At 51.5% G+C, this 18,214-nt stretch overlaps 1 protein-coding gene across 5 annotated transcripts in view; it reads right to left on the reverse strand.

Annotated features, from left to right (window-relative positions):
• Window positions 1–18,214, reverse strand: part of SHANK3 (SH3 and multiple ankyrin repeat domains 3) — a 69,928-nt gene that overhangs the window by 35,467 nt on the left and 16,247 nt on the right. For all 5 annotated transcript variants that reach the window (XM_051962515.1, XM_051962514.1, XM_051962513.1 and 2 more), the window contains exons 12-17: window positions 15,978–16,091; window positions 11,094–11,169; window positions 10,680–10,762; window positions 6,981–7,105; window positions 4,889–5,021; window positions 3,509–3,589 (exon numbers count right to left, since the gene is read on the reverse strand). In XM_051962515.1, coding sequence (XP_051818475.1) covers window positions 3,509–3,589; window positions 4,889–5,021; window positions 6,981–7,105; window positions 10,680–10,762; window positions 11,094–11,169; window positions 15,978–16,091 — 612 coding nt within the window. The remainder of the gene's footprint in view (window positions 1–3,508; window positions 3,590–4,888; window positions 5,022–6,980; window positions 7,106–10,679; window positions 10,763–11,093; window positions 11,170–15,977; window positions 16,092–18,214) is intronic.

The raw sequence follows: 18,214 nt of genomic DNA on the forward strand, positions 1-18,214 counted from the left end.
AAAATGGGAATACTATTTCTCACATGTTTTACCTCATCAGGTTACTGAGACCAAAACACTGCAAACCTTGGACTCCACTGAGGCACCAGACTGAAAATGCTGATTAATAAATTGACATTTTTTTTTATCCTTGGCCCTGTACTATTTAGCATTTTAAGTGGTTACTTGTGAGATAGCTTAGATGGGCTGTTTATCATTCAATCTCTAGAAGGCAGAAAGTTGGTCGGGATCACTAACAAACCAGAGAGAAAGAAGTGACCTTCCAAGAGATTCCAACAGGATGGAACCTGAGGCTCAAGCTAACACGTTCACAAGACCTAAAGCTGAAAGGGAGATGGAGTTCAGCCCCCTTATTTTACAAATGAGAGCCAAAGAAGACAAGGGTTACTGACTCAAGATCACTCACAGTGAAATACAGTAGGGATCAATGTAAAGTCCTGTGCTTGGGCTCAAAAAATCAATTTCTCAAATACCAGATGAAAGAAGGAGGTTTGTTAGGTACATGGTTCTTGTGAAAAAGGTTGGGGTGGGGAGTGTCGGGAGAGGGTCAAGAGCACTCAAGAAAGTTTTCGTGTGCTCTCAAGCAATAGTTGTACCACTGTATCCAATGACTCCCCAGGTCTTTTCATTGCCCTGAATCTGAAATCCATCTATGTGCTACCTGCCTCCTTCATTAGAATGGGAGCTCCCGAGCAAAGAGACAGGACCATCTGGCTTTTCTATTTGTATCCTCAGTGCTTGGCACATAGGAAGTGCTTCACAAATGCTTTCATTCATTCATTCATTAATAGAAATATGTCATCCAAAGTGAGGGAGATGTCTATCATCTCCCTTTACTCTGCCTTTCTCAGACCAGATTTGAAATATTAGCATCCGTTCTGGGTATCACCCTGTAGAAGGGATTTAGAAGAGAAACTGGAAATCCTTGAGAGGATACCTACCTACAAGGATGCTGAAGGCCCTCTGAATACTGAGGTTCATTAATGTTCATTAATTAAATCATAATTAATGGATGAAAGAACTGAATGTATTAGACCTAAAAAAGAGAAGGCTCGGGGAAACTGTCTTCAAGTATCTGAGGTGCTGGAATATGAAGAGGGACCAGGCTTATTTACCACAGGTATAGAGGGCAGATGAGTGGCAGAAGGACCAATTCTGGCTTTGGGTAATTAAAAATATATTAATAATCATAGTTGTCCCAAGGTAGAATGGACTGCTTTAAGAAGTAGGGAGATCCATGTCTAGAATCGATCAGAAGGCCACTTGGGGATGCTGGAGAAGAGTCACACCTTTGGGCATGGATTAGAGAAACTGGCCACTGCAAACACTTCCATCTCTGCCATTTTATGCTCATCAGAGAAGTGAGCCATCCATCCTGTGGTGTGGAGTAGGAACCCTTCATCCTGAGGTACCAAGAACCTGAGCTAGCAAACCTGGTTCCATTTCTATCCCTAATTCCATTTTAGAATCCTGGTCCAGGCTCTTTAAACAGAAATAGCCCTGGAGTGATGAAGGTTAATTCCCCCAAGATCACCCACAGCCCCAAAGCAATTAAGTAATCTGCCTTCTGAGTAGACCACGGCACACGGTCCTGGACGTGACCCTCGGTGAAAATGACCCAACTGGCAATTGGCAGCCACGGAGCAGTCTGGTGAGAGGGACTCAGCTCTCAGAGCCTAAGTCCTGAGAGCAGGCTGAGAAAATCAAATCTGAGATTGCAGAGCTAAGAAGGACAAAGATCCTGGATCAAGATGGCCTCTCGGAGCCCCAGCTGTCACCTCTCCCCAGCAACAGCGAAAGACCACCAAGGTGAGAGCCGAGATATGGTCAAAGGCCATAGGAATCACACAGGATTACAGATGAGAGACTCGGAGGCCTTCCGTTCCTAATGCCCATTCTACAGATCAGGAAACGGAGACCCAAAGAAACTCAGAGGCTTGACCAAGCAAGGGAGATAGCTCTCTCTCTGAACTCTGCCCTTCTCAGAGCAGCTAGTTAGTGGCAGAGCTGGGGCTCAGACTGAGCTCTCCTGATAATCCAAATCCCGCCGTAACTAAATCCCGTTCACCTCAGACCTCAGACTTCAATCCTGTTATATCCATCTCTTGCCCAAGGATGAAGGGAGGACACGAGAGAGGAGAGGAAAGGGGAGACAAAGAGAGACACAAAGAGATGGAGGTAGAGACGACGAGACGTGGACACGGACGCTCAGCACCCTGAGACACCACTCACACGCGCCTGTCGCTTGTTCTCCCAAATGGGCCTCCTGCAGAGCCCCGCCTCCCACCGAGGCCGAGCCCGGATCGAGCGCTCACGCTCCTGTTGCATTCCTCCCCATCGCACCTCGGTCTCTGGGCTTCGGTCGGTCCTCTTTGAGTAGACCCAAGCCTCCGTGAATCCTGGCCTGTCTGTCCCCACATCCCATCTCCCAAAGCCTCAGAGCCGGCAACTGGGGCTTCCCACATCCCCTAGTCCAAACCTCCCATCCAAAGCATAGCATCCTGGCTGCTGATTGAGCACCTGTGCGACTCTGGGCAAGCTCCTCCTCTAAGGGCCTCAGTTTGCTCATCTATAAAATGAGGGGGTTGAACTCGATGACCTTTAAGGTTCCTTCCAGCTTTAAATCTATGGTCCTATGACAACTTCACAGATGAGTTCGGAGATACAGGAAAGTCGCCACTTCCTGAGGCGGCCCATCCAGTGCTGGACAGCTCCAATTGTTAGGAAGTTGTCCTTAAATTAAGCTGTGATATTGCACGTAGCATCTACTTCTGCCGAACAGATGGAGGGACTCCTTCTGGGTCCCCACATCCATCCTCATGCTCCAGCCATTCTATCTGCTTTGTCCATCCCTAGCCTCTGCCCTCCATCTTCGTTTTCCTGCCCGGCCTTAGTCTGTTAACCATTCCCATCCCTCGTTCTGTCCTTTTTCCTACACCCATCCGGCTCTGGCTTCTAGCCACCAGCACTCCATGACTGTCCCAACCATCCCACCCCTCCATCTGCTCCCATCCCTTGGGCTATCCCTGTGCACAGATTTACCACCACGTCTCGGTCTACCCCAGGCCCCGCATCTATCCCCCAAACGCTGACATCCATTCCCAGTTCCCTTGTCTGTCCCTGCCCAGTAGCCACCCCCACCCTTATATATATCCCTATCCTCATATTCACTCTCATCCCCTGAGTCTTTCTCTACATAGAGCCGTACCTCCTGATCTGACCTTGTCTCCATATTCACCCTCCTTCCCAAGTCTATCCCAGCCCCATTTCTGCTCCGTCCCCATCCCCACATTAACACCCATTCCCAGGCTGTCCTAACATGCAGACATCCACCCTTCACACTCCCCTGAGTCACCTCCCTTTCCCCAACATCTAGCCTCTTCCCCCGGCCCGTGCTCCTCTCTCCTCCCCGGCCTGTCCATACCCACCTCCATTGCCAACCCCACTTCCCCAGGGGGACCCGGGACCCCCACACTCCCCCCCCCGTGCCGCCCCCACCGTCACTCACCCAGCTCCTCCAGCTCAGCAGTCATGGACTTGGAGCGTAGAGTCAACGTGGTACTGGGCGCCCTCTTGGGGGGCGGAGGGGCTGGAAGGAAGAGGGACGACTTGGACTTCCTGTCCAGCAGCAGGAGCCTAGGGGTGGCCAGGTGCAGATGCCACTTGCGCTCCACAGCCTGAATCTCCTCGTACTCGCGGGAGGACGAGTCACACTGAGCCAGGATCTTGTTCAGGCTGCGGCTGGAGGCGAACTTCTTCATGGTGTTCAGAGGGACGGGGGCTCAGGAGGGAGGGGGGAGAGGGGCACTCTGAGGAGGACCGAGGGGGGGGACCCTGAAGCCTAGAGAAGCCCAGAGGGGTCAAGGGCCCCAAGGGGCTTGGGTGGGGTTCAGGGGAGTCCAGAAGACTCAGGAAGGAAGGTCTGTGCATCTGAGAGCAGTGGTAGCTTGATTGCCCTGGCCTGAGAGAGGCTGAGGGCGCCAGAACAGGCCGGGTGTTCAGGGAAGAGGGCACACCGGTGCCATGAGGTCAGAGGTTGAAGTGGAGGGCAGGGCCCGGCTCACAGATCCCGCAGGGCCTATACCTGCCCCTGGAGGAGGCCAGGGCTCCTCCCTTCGGCCTGCCACAGGCCCAGCCCACCGGGAGCTTCGGTGGCAGGGTGGGGCAAGGAAGCCGGGGATGGGGAATTCCGCAGGGCTTAGGGATGCCCGGCCGGGCCAAGGGGCCCCTCCGAAAGCCTTCCAGGCCCTGAGCTGCGGCGCGATGCTAAACAAATGCTTCTCCTCTTCCCTTCAGGTACCGCCTCCTCCCCTTCCCCCCCCCCAACAATACGGTGGCTTCAACGCTCACTGTTGCCACGGCAACGCAGGCCTCCAGGCAGCTGCCACCACTGCCGGAGACTCCCTACCCCCCCATTCCTCCGCCCCAGGGCGGGGAGCCTGACGCCAGAAGGGGGGACACAAGGAGAGGGCACGGAGGAAAAGAAACTGGGGAGACATGGAGTGCCAGCCCCCTTTTCTTCTTCTCTCCTTTCTCATCTCTCCAGAGAGCCCCGCCAGACCACCTCAGCCCCCTCATCCGCTTCCAGCTCCCCAGGCTCTCAGTCCTCTCTGCTTCCTGAGTCTCCTGGTACCCCTCCCTTAATTCTCAAACCCCCCAGCTCCCCACTCCCTCCAAACCCCTCTCTTCTCTACCCAGTCCCCCAGGATCCCCTCCCCTGGCTTTCTCAGCCTCCCTCACCCCCTACTCTGCTTAGCACCCCCAGGTTCCCCTCGCTGTCTGCTCTCAGTCCCTGACCTCCCTTCTCTATTTTCAGCCCTCTAGGCTCCCCCAACTTCTCTCGCAGGCCTCCACATCCCCCCACTTTCTCCATCAAGGTCCCCCTCACCTCTCCGCCGTGCCCCCTCTTCCTCCGGTTTCCTCGTCACTGATACGACCTTCATGAGCAGGCGGTTCCCACCCTGACGGATCAAGGCTACAACCTGCTTATGTCCAACCTTCACCACATTTACTCCATTCACCTGTGGATGGATTCACCCCAAAGAAGGGAAGAAGAGAAGAAGTGACCTCTCTGACCCTGGAGCTCGCTCTGGACTTTTCCCAGCCCCCTGAGTGCTCCAGATCCCATCTGAGACGAGAGGCTAAGGGCCAACCGAGGGGAGGCCATCAGCACTCATCCTGGCACTGATCCGGGAGGCCAGAGAGCAGTCCTTCAGGGGCGTATCTGACCCCAGGGGAGTTCCCAACCGGGGCCTGCTATCCCTGGGGGAGAGGAGGTGGAGCTAGGAATCAATCCTCAACACTTCCTTTCTCCTCCCAGGAATCTGCTTGGGTTGTGAGGGCTTGGGGGGGTGGAGAGAAAAGCAAAATGATGGCAAAGGGGAGCTAAGGAGAGGCAAGGACTAAGGGGAATTAGGGGAAGGGGGGCAAGGGGAATCACAGAAGGGGTAAGAGGAGAGGGTCATGGGCTTAAGGATACGGGGACAGAAGGCCAGTGGGTGGACTAGAGTCATGATGGAAAGGGGGCCGGCCAGAAGGAAGAGCTGGGAAGGGAAATATCATAGATTTAAAAGTAGGATAAAACCTTAAAGACCATCTAGTCAAAGCTTTTCCTCTCTTTTCTTTTCTTGGACAAATGAAGAAGCAGAGGCTTTAAAAGGTTGTGACCTGCCCAGGTTCGTACAGCTAGTAAGTTCAAAGACAGAATTTGAAACTAGGCCTTTTGGATTAAAAGCCCAACACTCCATCCACTATGTCACACAGAAGGCCTTGGAAGGGCTGAGGAGGGAGGGAGGGGGAAAGAATGGTCTAAAATGACCCAGTTACTGAAACTGGGAGGAAGGGAAGGACAGAGGGACGATGGGAGGGGCCGGGAAGGGCTAAAATAGGGAGGGATGACTAGGGTTGGGTTAGAACATGTGCTTGGGCCGGCAAGAGTGGAAGCAGCCACAGGGGACGAGGCTAATGGTCTAGAAAGATTGGGGAAGCACTAAAGTGATTGTGACAGGGTAGGCTGAGAAGGTGAGGGCCAAGGGAGATAGTGGTAAATGGGGCCAGGGAAATGGGATAGCCTTTAAGCCTAGGGTAACACGAGTCTAGGAATGGGAAGGGCTGGGTAAGAGAAGGGGGACTAAGGAAGGATTTAAAAACAATAATAGCTTGCATTTACGTGAGTGCTTTACAAATATCTGCTGTGAATCTCACAATAACCTTATGAGGTACGTGTTTTCTTTAAAAATCATTTTACAGAGTTAGGTGACTTGCCTAGGGGATAGCTAGGAAGTATCTTGGGTAGGTTTTGAACTCAGGTCTTGCTGAGTCTATTGCTTCCTTCTGTGCCCAGCACTTAGAGAGAGTTAGGATGGTGGTGGGAGGAGCTGATAACTTGGGGAAGCCTAGGAGGACAGCAAAAAAGGGGGTGGGAGAGGTGAAGACCAGGAAGGGCAAGGGGGAAAGGATGCAAGAGAGGGAGGACAGAGGAGCAATGAAAAGGGTCAGAGAGAAAACAGTTCTTTCTTCCCGTAAGATCTTAGAGGCCTTATTTCCTGAGTCTCCTCTGTACTTCAGTTGCTCCATTTTGTGCTCAGTTTAATTCATCAGATCACAAGTTCTCAAGCAGGAAAGGACCTTAGGGGACATCTGCAGAGGAGGAGACTAAGGCTGCCCAGAAGTGGAAAGATTTGGACTTGTCCAATGTCACGAGGCAGGAAGTAACAGAGCTGAGACTGGATTTCCAAGTCCTCATAGTCCAAATCCAGTTCCCAGTTCAAATTAAGAAATGTCCCGGGGCTGGGCCTTGGTGTCCATAGTGATGTGCACATGTGGCCTGTTCCCCTGATGGGCTGTGAACTCCTTTGGTATCTCAGTCTTTCCTTAATCCCCAGCCTGGGCTTTGCATACAGTAAGTGCCAAATACATGTTGTATTGCTCAATCTAGGGCCCAGGGATAGGGGTGGGGATGGGGGGATATAAAAACTTACCTCAATAAGAAAGTCTCCAGTCCGGAGTCCTGCCCTCCAAGCCACACCCTCATAATCTACGGATTCTAAGTACTGGAGAGCAGGGAAGGCTGGGGTTGGTGTGAATTCTTCAATGGGGGTCTCTGCTGTAGGGAGATACAAAGAAGAGACACGTGGGGGAGAGGGAGAAACAAGGGGGGAAAGTAGAGAGATGAGGATCAAGGAAGCAGGGGGTCAGTCAACCACTCAATCAACAAGCATGTATTAAGTGCCTACTGTATGCCCGGAGGCATTAGAGACACAAAGGGAAAAGTGAGATAGGCTCTGTCCTTAAGAAACTGCCATTCCAATTGGCTCAGTGAGAGGGGAGACATGCAAAAAAGACAGGAGAAAGAAAAGAATCTGGGAGAAAGACTGGAAAGGGGAGGAGGAATGCTGTTGAGGAAGAGATCCCAGAGAGGTGCCAGGTGGGAGGAAAGAAATATGGTGAGGGAAGAGGACAACATGGGTCTGGAGGAAAGGAAACGGGGCTAAGGAAAGACAGGGCCTTGTAAGCAGAAATAGAAAGGGAAATACAGTAAGTGTGATTCAAGAGTTCAGAGCATAGGGATCCAGAATTATGGATCTGAACCCGGGATAGATAAGGAGATGGCAGGCGGCCCTATCACTCTTTCCTCCTCCACTCCCCAACAAAGTGCCTTTCCCTCCCAGAAGCCCCTCACAATGATCTCCTTCTTTTGGGGGAAGGAGAGGAAGAGCAGTTAAGAGTTCTTTCTCAGGTTTCCTGAGCAAGAAAGGACCCTCTCAAAGATCTCTTCCCAGCAGGAGGGAAGTACAGGAAGCTCCCAGCTGGTTACAATGTAGCCAGTCACCCTGCAGTCAGATACATTGCATCTAGTTACCTTGTAGCCAGATACACTGTAGCCAGCTACATTGTATCTAGTTATCTTGTAGTCAGATACACTGTAGCCAGTCACCCTGTAGCCAGCTACATTGTATCTAGTTATCTTGTAGTCAGATACACTGTAGCCAGTCGCCCTGTACCCAGCTACATTGTATTTAGTTATCCTTCAGTCAGCTGCACTGTAGCCAGTCACCCTATAGCCATCTACATTGTATCTAGTTATCCTTCAGTCAGCTGCACTGTAGCCAGTCACCCTGCAGCCAGCTACATTATAGCCAGTCTCCCTGCAGCCAGCTACATTGTAGCCATCCATTCTCCAAAGTTTCTAATGTGAGGAAGAAGGGAGAAGGGAAAGGAAGCCATCAGGGGAGCTGATGGAAGGCAGGGAGGGCAATCTGGCCACTTCGTCCTAAAACATGGGGCAGTCCCTGGAGTCAGCTCAGACTGGCAAGTGCAGACTTCAATCCTGTTATATCCATCTCTTGCCCAAGGATGAAGGGAGGATACGAGACAGGAGAGGAAAGGGGAGACAAAGGATAAAACTGGCAAAGAGTTTAAATGATCTGGGGCTGGAAAGGTCATCAAGGCAGTGCCATCAGTTTACAGAGGACAAAATTCACGTCCCATGAAGTTGCCACTTGCCCAGGGTTTCATGGGTACGAAGTATCAAAGGCTGGATTGGAAGGCAGGTCTACTTCAGACTCAGTACCCCCTTTTTATATTTTTTTGTGGTTTACTTCAGTTTCTTAACTAACACCCCCCTTCCCATGTCACATGGAGACCTTTGGAGAGAAAGCCCTTTCCAAAAGTCTGCTCTCCTCTAGGGGCTAAGGCAGGTGTCAGCAGCAGAACCACCCACAAGACTAAGTGTAGAAGGGGTTCAACGGGAGAATCCCAGAATTGGAAGGGATAATCAAGGTGGTTACTGTGTGAGCACCCCAGGGGACAGCTTACTAAACCTGGTTCGGGAGGACCCGAATTAGAATCATTGTTCAGTCATGTCTGACTCAATGTGACCTCGTGGACTTATGTCCATGCATTTTTTTTTTTTTTGGCTAAGATACTAAAGTACTTGGCTATGTCCTTCTTCAGTATGCCCCCATTTTACAGATGAGGAACTGAGGCAAATAAGGGCTAAATAACTTGCTCAAGTGACTAAGGTTGCATTTAAATTCAGATCTTCCTCACATCCAGTCCAGTGCTCTAACCACTGCACCATCTAACCACCTACCTAATACTTATTCATTGTAAAGTAAGATACTTTGTTTCTCTGGGTATTACGCTTCTCATCTGCAAAATGAAGGACATAGTGATCTTTAAGGTTTTCCAACTCTAAATCTATGATCCTATGATCTTATAAGTCACTTAATATCACTGTTCCTCACCTGACACTCAGCCTAGGGCTCTAACCACTGCACCACCTAACACCTACTGTGTGACTCTAAGTAAAATACTTTATTTCTCTGGGTATTACTATTCTCATCTGTAAAATGAGGGGTGTCGACGTGATGATCTATTAGATTTTCCTACTTTAAATCTATGCTCCTATGATCTTATAAGTCCTTTAACATTGCTGTTCCTCAGTTTTCTCTTCAGTAAAATAAAAGGATAAGACTTTGCCTCCAGGACCTCTTCCAGCTCTAGCTCTATGAACTTTATGGGAGTGGAACCTCCCCTGCCCAAATAGGCATCCAACCTTTATCTGTTTTTTTTTTCTTTTTGTGTGTATGTGAGGAAATTAGGGTTAAGTGACTTGCCCAGGGTCACACAGCTAGAACGTGTCTGAGGCCGAATTTGAATTCAGGTCCACTTGACTCCAAGGCTAGAACTCTATCCACTGCACCACCTAACTGCCCCCAACCTTTATTTGAGACTCACAGAGGCAGAAAATCTACCACTACCCCCTCCACATTAGCCTTCTTCCTTATCGTTAGGAATAAATAGAATTTATTGGAGGAGGAAGGAAATACTGAGACCCACAGTCCTGACCCACAACCTTCCTTATCTGCATGAGAACAATTAAGAAAGATTAGGGCTGATCTCCTTAGCTGTGCTCCAGCTAAGAAAGGGCAGAGGATGGAGGAAACCCAAGCAGAATCAGGGCCTCTCAAGTGCCAGGGACGTGGCCCTGACAGCCCATGGTCTGGACCTTACATCCATTGGCTCCAGCCCTGTCTGATACTAATATCCCAGGAGCCCCCAGTTGGAAGAGGACTCTGGTCCTATCCCATGTGAACAAGGATCTCCTTTCCCTACCCACACACTAACCCCCTTTTCATTAGGAATAAAAACCTTTAGAAAACCTCAGTTTCCTCCTTGTCAGAAAGGGAAAGAAAGACTTGGGACTAGCTCCAAAACTGGGCTTGGAGGGTTCCTTCCGAGTGGTCACTTTGAAGGTAACTTTGGGGACATGAAGGAGCATGATAGTTTCTGGGACCTGCCTGTAAGAAAATGCCTCAAGTCGCAGAGTCACTAGCCTGGGGGTAGAATCAGCATGATGGTGTCCCAGCACTATATCCCACCAGCATTTCCCAATCCTCTTCTACCTCTAGTCTACTACTCCTACCCCATCTGAGACCGCTCCCTTCTATACATGTCCCTTGGTCCCCTCTGGGCTCCCCTTCCTAAAAAACCTGTCTGTGCCTTTATTCCTGTTTGCTCCCCACTCCTCCTTAACTTAACCTGCATCCTGTACTTCTGTCTCTTCCATGAGAGTTTCCTCTTTCCCCATTAATGCCCTTCTCTTTCCCACTTCTTCTACATCTGGCCCTTCCCTTTCCCACTGTCTCCATGGCTCCCCCATCCCATTTAGTTACCTTTGGCTCCTCGAAGGACAAAGCCAAAACCCTCCTGCTCTCGCTTCTGCAGGACAGCCACCTTGTCCTCAATGACGTAGTCACTGGGGGAGGGAAGGAAGGGAAGGGGGAGGGGGAAGCTTTCTTAGCCCAGGCCCTCCCAGGCTCTAACTCCCTCCCCAACCTGTGACTGCCCCCAGTGGACAATGTGGGAGAGAGACCTTGGTGTGCCTCTGTCCTACGAGAGATGTCTGTCCATCCACATGTGTTTCACGGGGAGCAGAAAGGTGGAGAGTGTGATCAAATGCAGGGGGGGGGGAATAAGAATCTCAGCCCCCACTCAGCCCCCAACCCCCATTCTTCCACCTACCCTCTCCAAAGGGTCACCTCCCCTTCCCCATCCCTTCTAGCCCCCTCCCCATCCCAGCTCCATACCTGTGTGAGGTGAGACTGTCATAAGAGCCCACAGTATAATGTCGGAAAAGGCGCTTGGTTCGGTCCTCACGGGTTTCTGGGGGAGGGAGGACTTTCAGGGGCTGGAGGGAGTCTTCTTCCCATCCCAACCCTCAGTTTGCTCCCAGGAACCCTTATCTCAACCCACAGATCAAGACAGAGAGTTTAGCAGATGGAGGAAGCAGAGTTCTATGGTCACAGGCTAGGAGGAAGCTGAGCCCAGAACTGGGGAACTTGGAAGGGGTGAGGGCATGAATTAGGTTAGGGCCTGAAGAGATCTTCTCTTTGAAGCTTCAGGACCCTGAGGAGTGGGGAACCTGGACCTCCTCTGGCTCAGCCTCCAACTACAGTCAGAGAAACTGAGGCCAGACTCTGAGACAGACACCAAAGTGGAAGGAATTGGACACTGTGTGTGTGTGTGTGTGTGTGTGTGTGTGTGTGTGTGCACAAACATGTGAGTACAGTGTGCTCTGAGCTCCGCATGGGCCTTATGTCTGAACTGCCGTATTACCAGGTTGGAAAAAGACCTGGAATCAAAAAGACCCAGCTTTGCCTCTCAGATCTCGTTTGCTTTCTGTGTCACCTTAAGCAAGTTTTAACTTCTGAGTGTCAGTTGTTCCTCTGAAATGAGGGCCTTGGTTCAATGAGCTCTTTCAATTTTCAATCAGCCTTATTCCCCAGCAGCCCGTAAGCTCCCTGTGGGCAGGAGCTTGTCTTACTCTTCCAAAAGCACACCGATGTCAAGGCAACACAAGGCCCAGAGGTAACTGGCAGCTGTCCAGGAGGCACCACTGGGCCCGGTCCTGAAGTCCCCTGCTAGGCCGCTGCTCAGGTAATATGTTCCTACTCACCTCAGCACAAGCTTCTGGCTTCCTTCCAGGTACAACTAGCTCCCAAGGCCCAAGGCCCAAGGCAGCGGCCTCCCTCAGGTAATGGTCTCACTACATGAGAGCCGCAAAGCCGATGTGCTTTTGTTTCTGGCACACAGAACAGGTGTTTAGCCAAAGTGCTGCTTGGCTGACCTTCGTTCCTTCCTGCCTCCACATTTCCCAAATCCAATCAGGTGCCAGGACCTCTATTTTTTACCTCTTTTCAATATTGCAACAGCCTTCTACCTGGCCTCTGCCTTCAGGCTCTTCTCCAATCCATCCCTCACAAGCTGCCATATTCCACTAAATATTCAAGTCTCAGCATATCAGTCCTGTGCTCAAAATCCTTCATGGTTCTCCATTAAACAGATATTCTTTAGCTTGCTGTTCCAGGCTTTCTCCATTAAAACAGAAGGAAATTGTTTGTTTTTTATATTGTATCCTCAAGGACCTGGCACAAAGCTTGCCACGTAGCAGGCGCTTAATAAATGCTCGTTGCTGCCACTATTTGGCTCCAACTGAACTTCTCAACTTTATTTTGTGGTATCCTACTTTGTGCATGCTCTACCCCAACCACACTGGCCTCCCCAGCACGTCCATGTGTGCATGGTCCCTTCTCCTTCCAAGTCTCTTAAAGCTTAGCCATCACCACCATAACACGATCCCTCTCACAGAGACAACCTTCCCTCTGAATTGCCATCTTTCCTCTGCATGATCCCTCCTGATCCATTTAATCATTTCCTAAGTTACTTCTCAGTTTCTGTGTATGTCTCAACTGCTCCCAAGCCCCTTAGGAGGGTAAGGCCTCCACAGGGACTTGTATTAATAAATGTTATTTGAGTTGAACGAAATCCTGTCGATTCTATCTCTGCTGAATCTTTTATCTGCCTCCCTGGTCTGCCTGTCCTCCTGCTGATCTTCACTTAATCACCTTTCACCTCTAACCTATGACAAAAACCACACCGGCTTGAAATTCAGAACCTCTGGGCTTCAGTCTCAGACCTGCCACTTATTTGCCATCCTACTCTCCTCTGCCTTCAGTTTCCTCCTTTACAAAAATGAAGAGCCCTGGATTCCCAATCCCTTCCAACGACTGATATTCTGTGACATTTCCCAGCACCTCCTAACCATTAGCTCTCCAGCATCCGTCCCTGTGATCCATCCCATCCAGACTAGTAAAATGATCTTCCTAATACAGGAGTCTGACCCAGTCACCTCACTGCACCCCATTTCGCAGAATCACGGACATCAGCAGAGGAAGGGATCTTCCTCAGCAGCCATTTAGCTCCGAGTATATTTTCCAAATAGCTTTTCCGGTGCTAAGCTGAATGTATTCCATACTCAATAAACCGCAAACACCTACGGTGACATTCAAAGTCTGCTGTACTAATGGCCCTTAGGACAACCTGCACGTTCCCCCTCTCCCCACCAGTTTCCTTCCCATTATTCCCTTTCCCTTATGTTTCTGCTCAAGTCTTAGGTCCTCTATGAAGAGCCCACGAGAACTTCATTCATTCAACAGATAATTAAGGACAGAGCAAGCCGAGGGCCCGGCACCAGGTCTGTCCCCCCATCTATACCTTCCCTTGGCACCTAACAGACATTATAGCCTCCTTCAGGCTGTGCCCCAACCCCGTCCACACTGTTTGCCCGCCTGCCCCTCCAGGGCCGGACCCATGGGTTAAAGCTTCTTTCCTACTAGACCTCAAAACAGGAGGGCCCCGTGGCACCTCTTCAGTGCTCTGTGCCTTAACTGACCAACCAAGATCTGAGCTGCTCCTGACCTTTCTGCTCCGCCTGACTTCACGAGCACCTCCTTCGTGGCAGGCCTGAGGCAGACACTGTCCAATGCCACCTTTGGTGTGACCCTCTGTGGTCCCCTCTGATACATTCCCCCCTCACTTTGGGAGGTGAGAGAACCCGGGACAGGCTAGAAACTGGCCCTGCCTAGGTCCTGGAACCCAAGTTTTATTAGGATTTGGGTATCACACCTGAACTATACCCCCCCGGTATCATCCTACCCCTCCAAAATCTCTTGCTTTTTCAAACCAAAGTCTCATTCCAGCCAGTCCTGGCCCCCAAAATTACCCCTGCTCTGGGCTACTTTCAGGCTGATACACTGACCCTCTAGATGTCCAGAGTCCTCAGGCGGACACCCAGCCCTGGGTCAGGACATGATCCCCAACCTCTCTCCGGCCTTCCTGGGTGGCAACGGCATCTGGCTGTAGCACTGCCAACCCCCTGGAAGGAGACTTGGCAACCTCTCCCTCCTTCCTCACAGCACAATTTGCCGGCCACTCCTCAGTCACTCACATGATCTCAAGCGAAGGATCAGCTCTGTGAGGACAGGGATTGCTTGTTTTTGTCTTTACATTTTCCCAATCGAGCACAGAGCCCGGTTCCCGGTAAAAGCTTGGTAAACGCCACTCCCCAGCTCTGCTCGCTCCGTCTAATCTCCAGCAAGCCTCTCCTCTGGGGCCCTCGGCCACCTCGGCTAGGAAAACATTCAAAGGCAGGCTAACGGCTGCATGGGTCCTCGGAGGCCAGTTACAGTCAGAGAAGTTCGAAGGGCACCGTGAGAAATGATCATTTAGCCCAATACTCTGCTCCCTTCTCTAAACTGCTTCCTTCTGCACAATTGACAAACCTCCCAGACCCACAGCCATCCAGCAGGTCCTGAGCACGATTACAGTCTGCTCCCCGGTTTCCCAGATCTACATGCTCATCTATCCCCTCCCAGAATCCCAAAGACCTAAACCCCAACCAGACCCACATAGCCAATCCTTCGGCCACTTATCCAAAGAGATCTGCTGCACCTGACTCACCGATCTGGAGCTCCCAGGGACCCCCTCTGGAGGCCTTCGGACAGACGGGACTCCTACGGGCACTTGGCCAGTCCTCTGGCCTGAGAGCCATGGGCAAAGACCAAGCGCACATTCCAGCAACCAACTCCAGTTTCCCTCTGGTAGTGCTTCCCAGCTGTAGATGCCAGCCCTTCTGAGCCCACAATTTTTCCAGGGGATCATAGGACTGGGAGCCAGAAGACTCTTCAGAGGTCACTGAATCCACCTCCAGTTTTTTACAGTTGAGGAAACTGAGACCCAGAGGTTCAGGGACTTGCCTACGATCACACATAAAGGCAGTGGCAGAGCTGACTTGACTGATGGGGCTGCCGATGCTGGCCGGGTCCGGTCCACTTTCCCCTGTACCAGTCTGCCCTTCATACTCTCTGTGTCCATTTGGGTAGAAAACATTCTAAGCGGCTACGTAAGCCAGCAGCAGCAGCAGCAGCAGCAGCAGCAGCAGCAGCAGGAGCAGCAGGAGCAGCCTCCAGAGACAGTGAGGAAGGCAGACAGCCTCCCTGGCCCCTTCTCAGGCTGGGACCTAGGCCGATTCCTCCTTCATCCCTGCTGCTCTCTCCTCCTCATCCCTTCGTCTATCAGGCCCCTCCCTCTCCGAAGTGCCAGGCCCTCTCCCGGGCTTAGAGGCCGCCCACAGGCCGCTCCTCCCAGGCTCTGGCCTAATTTCTCCTCTGCCCCAACTGGCCAAGCTCTGTGGGCTTCCCTGCTCTGCTCGCTTGGGCAATCTGTCCATTTGGAAAGACGCCTTTTGTCCTACAGTGACCTCCTCCTTTCCTGCCTCCCTCCCTCCCCTGTCACTTGCCTAGGCAGGAGCTTCTCCCCAAGCACCTGTACGTACACACGTGAATGCAATGCTGACGCCATGTGCTGCATGCATGTCCATATGGTGCGTGTGTCACGTGAACACAGGTGTGTGCAGCACGTCGTGCCTCGCGAGCGTGTCCGGACAAATGCGTGTCCGGACGATCTGTGCGTCGGGGCACATGTTACAGGTGTGTGTCGGTCTGTGTTTGTCGTGTGCTGCCATCTGTCTCTGAGAATCTGGGCATGTGCTTCTCGTGGATTAACGTGAGCAAAGGGCAAAGTCCCTGCGGAGGTCAAGGGTCCCTCTGGGAGAGCGGGTATCGGGCACTCACCATGCCGGGTGTCATACTGGCGCATCTGGACCTCCTCCACGCAGTCAGCTGGGAACCAGCCCGTACGGCCTTTCACTGTTCCCTCCCAGAAACCGCCCTCCCCGATGCTGAGCACTGGGAGGAGACAGACAGACGCATCACACAGAACCCCCCCTCTTCTCCGGGCCCCTTCTTTCCCAATGGCCCTCCCATCTCCCTTCTCCAGCTCTGCCCGTTGAGCAGTTTGGGACTAGATAATGGGAGAAGAGAAAAGAGCAGATGGGAACCAAACAGAATGAACAAGGCGAGGGGGGGGGAGGGGGAGGAGGAGAAGAAGAGACTGAGAAAGAGGTAAAGGAGGGGAAGAGAATTTAGGAGCACAGGAAGAAGATATAAAAGAGATATTAAAAAAATAGGAAAAGACAAAGACTGAGATGGAGAACGAGAGAGGACAACAGAAAGACATATAGGGAGAAATGAGAACCAGAGAGAGTCAAGGAAACTGAGGGATTGGGGGGGGAGGGAGGGAACAACAATGGAAAAAAAGTAAAAAGAATCTTGTCAAATCCCTCATTCCCATCCTTCATTCTTCATCAAACTCCCATTCCCTCTCCCTAGCTTCTTCCGAACTATTCTTCTCATGGATCCCACCCCATCCCCCAGGGGGCTGAACCAGAAACAGCCACACCTGGAAGGAGCCAGAGGCTCAGACCTTCTGACTGGCCCAGACTCCCAGGCCTAGATGCCCGAGAAGCTAGGATGGGATCGAATTCCAAGCCAGTTCTCTGAGGCAGAGCTAAAGAGCCCAGTTGACAATGAGAAAACTCAGAGTGAAATAGGAACCTCTTATTGTAATGCAGAAATACCCCCTAACTACAGGGGGGGCCCGTATGTGTGTGTGTGTGACAGAAATATACATACAAAGTGAACAGGATATCCCCCCTGTAAAGGACATAGGGAACCCCCTCTGGTGGAAAGACAGCCCCCCCCTTCTTAGTGACACAGGGATTCTTGAAAATGACCAAATGGCCTCCTTTAGGAAGAAAGGAACACCCCATAGAGACAGTGCATAAATAGTCACACCGTACCCCATCTACAATGACCAAGGGAACCACTGACATAAGGACCTGCTATATTTACAAGGAACCCCATATTGACAAAGATTCCCTAACAAAGTGACTCAAGGACAACCTGAAGTAACATATGGCTTCCTCTAGTGATAAGACCCTTTTATGGGGCCCCAGGGAGCCCCTCCCAATGACAGAAGCAGCACCCCAGTGACAGAGGCAGCTTCAGGAGGGGTCCTCAGCCTTGGATGTGTCGGGCCCCCCCTGAGCGGTCTGGTGAGACTTATGGTGACCCCTCCTCAAAATCATGTTTTAAAATGACTAAGATGAAATGTGTATGATGCAAAGAAAACTATACCGAAAACCAGCAAGCAAACTAGACGGAACATACACGCCCAGAAAATATCACAGACCCCAGATTCAGAAGCCCAGATCAACAGTGACACAGGGACCTCCTCACAGGACACTGAAGGACAGTGAAGGCCCCCTATAATTACCCAGCTTCCCCAGAGTGAGTGTCAGATAGAGATCTGATAGTGACATAAGATTCCCACAGAGAGCTATCCCTCCTAGTGATAGAAGTCCCCATATTGACAGTGGGGCTCCTCTCAGACCAGAGGCATAGAGGTTCTCTTCATACTGCCATGGATCCCTCAGGATAGTGACAGAAGACCCACTTTAAAAACAAAGGGGCCCCTGGCAGAGAAATCCCCCTATAGGGTCATAGGAACCCCTCCTAGTGTCACAGACACACCCTCTAGTAACAGAAGGTCACCCCCTTAGAGTGACACAGGAGATCCCCCCCCAGTGAAATTGGGAGTCCCTAGAATGGCAAGGGGGACAGCTCCATACTGACACAGGGACCCCAAGCTAGAGGACTCGGGGACCACAAATAGGAACACAGAGAGCCCTCTGATGTGACTAAGGAGACCCAACAGAATAGAGACCCCTCAAGAGTGACTGAGGGAATTTCCATAGTAGCACCTACCCATCCTAGTAGCCCACTGAGCCTCTAGAGGGCCCTAAGGCCCCTCCCACTCCCCCAGTGACACACCCCCCTCTTCCAGCTCTCCGGTCCTTGGCCCCCCTCCCCCACTCACCTTGGTTGGATGCAGCCACAGCCGGAGCCCCAACCCTCCCTCCCTCCCTCCCGCCGGGGCTGTCCATGGGCCCGGTCCGTCAGTCCGCCAG

This window comes from Antechinus flavipes, chromosome 5 (genome assembly GCF_016432865.1).
Source record: "Antechinus flavipes isolate AdamAnt ecotype Samford, QLD, Australia chromosome 5, AdamAnt_v2, whole genome shotgun sequence".
NCBI lineage: Eukaryota > Metazoa > Chordata > Mammalia > Dasyuromorphia > Dasyuridae > Antechinus > Antechinus flavipes.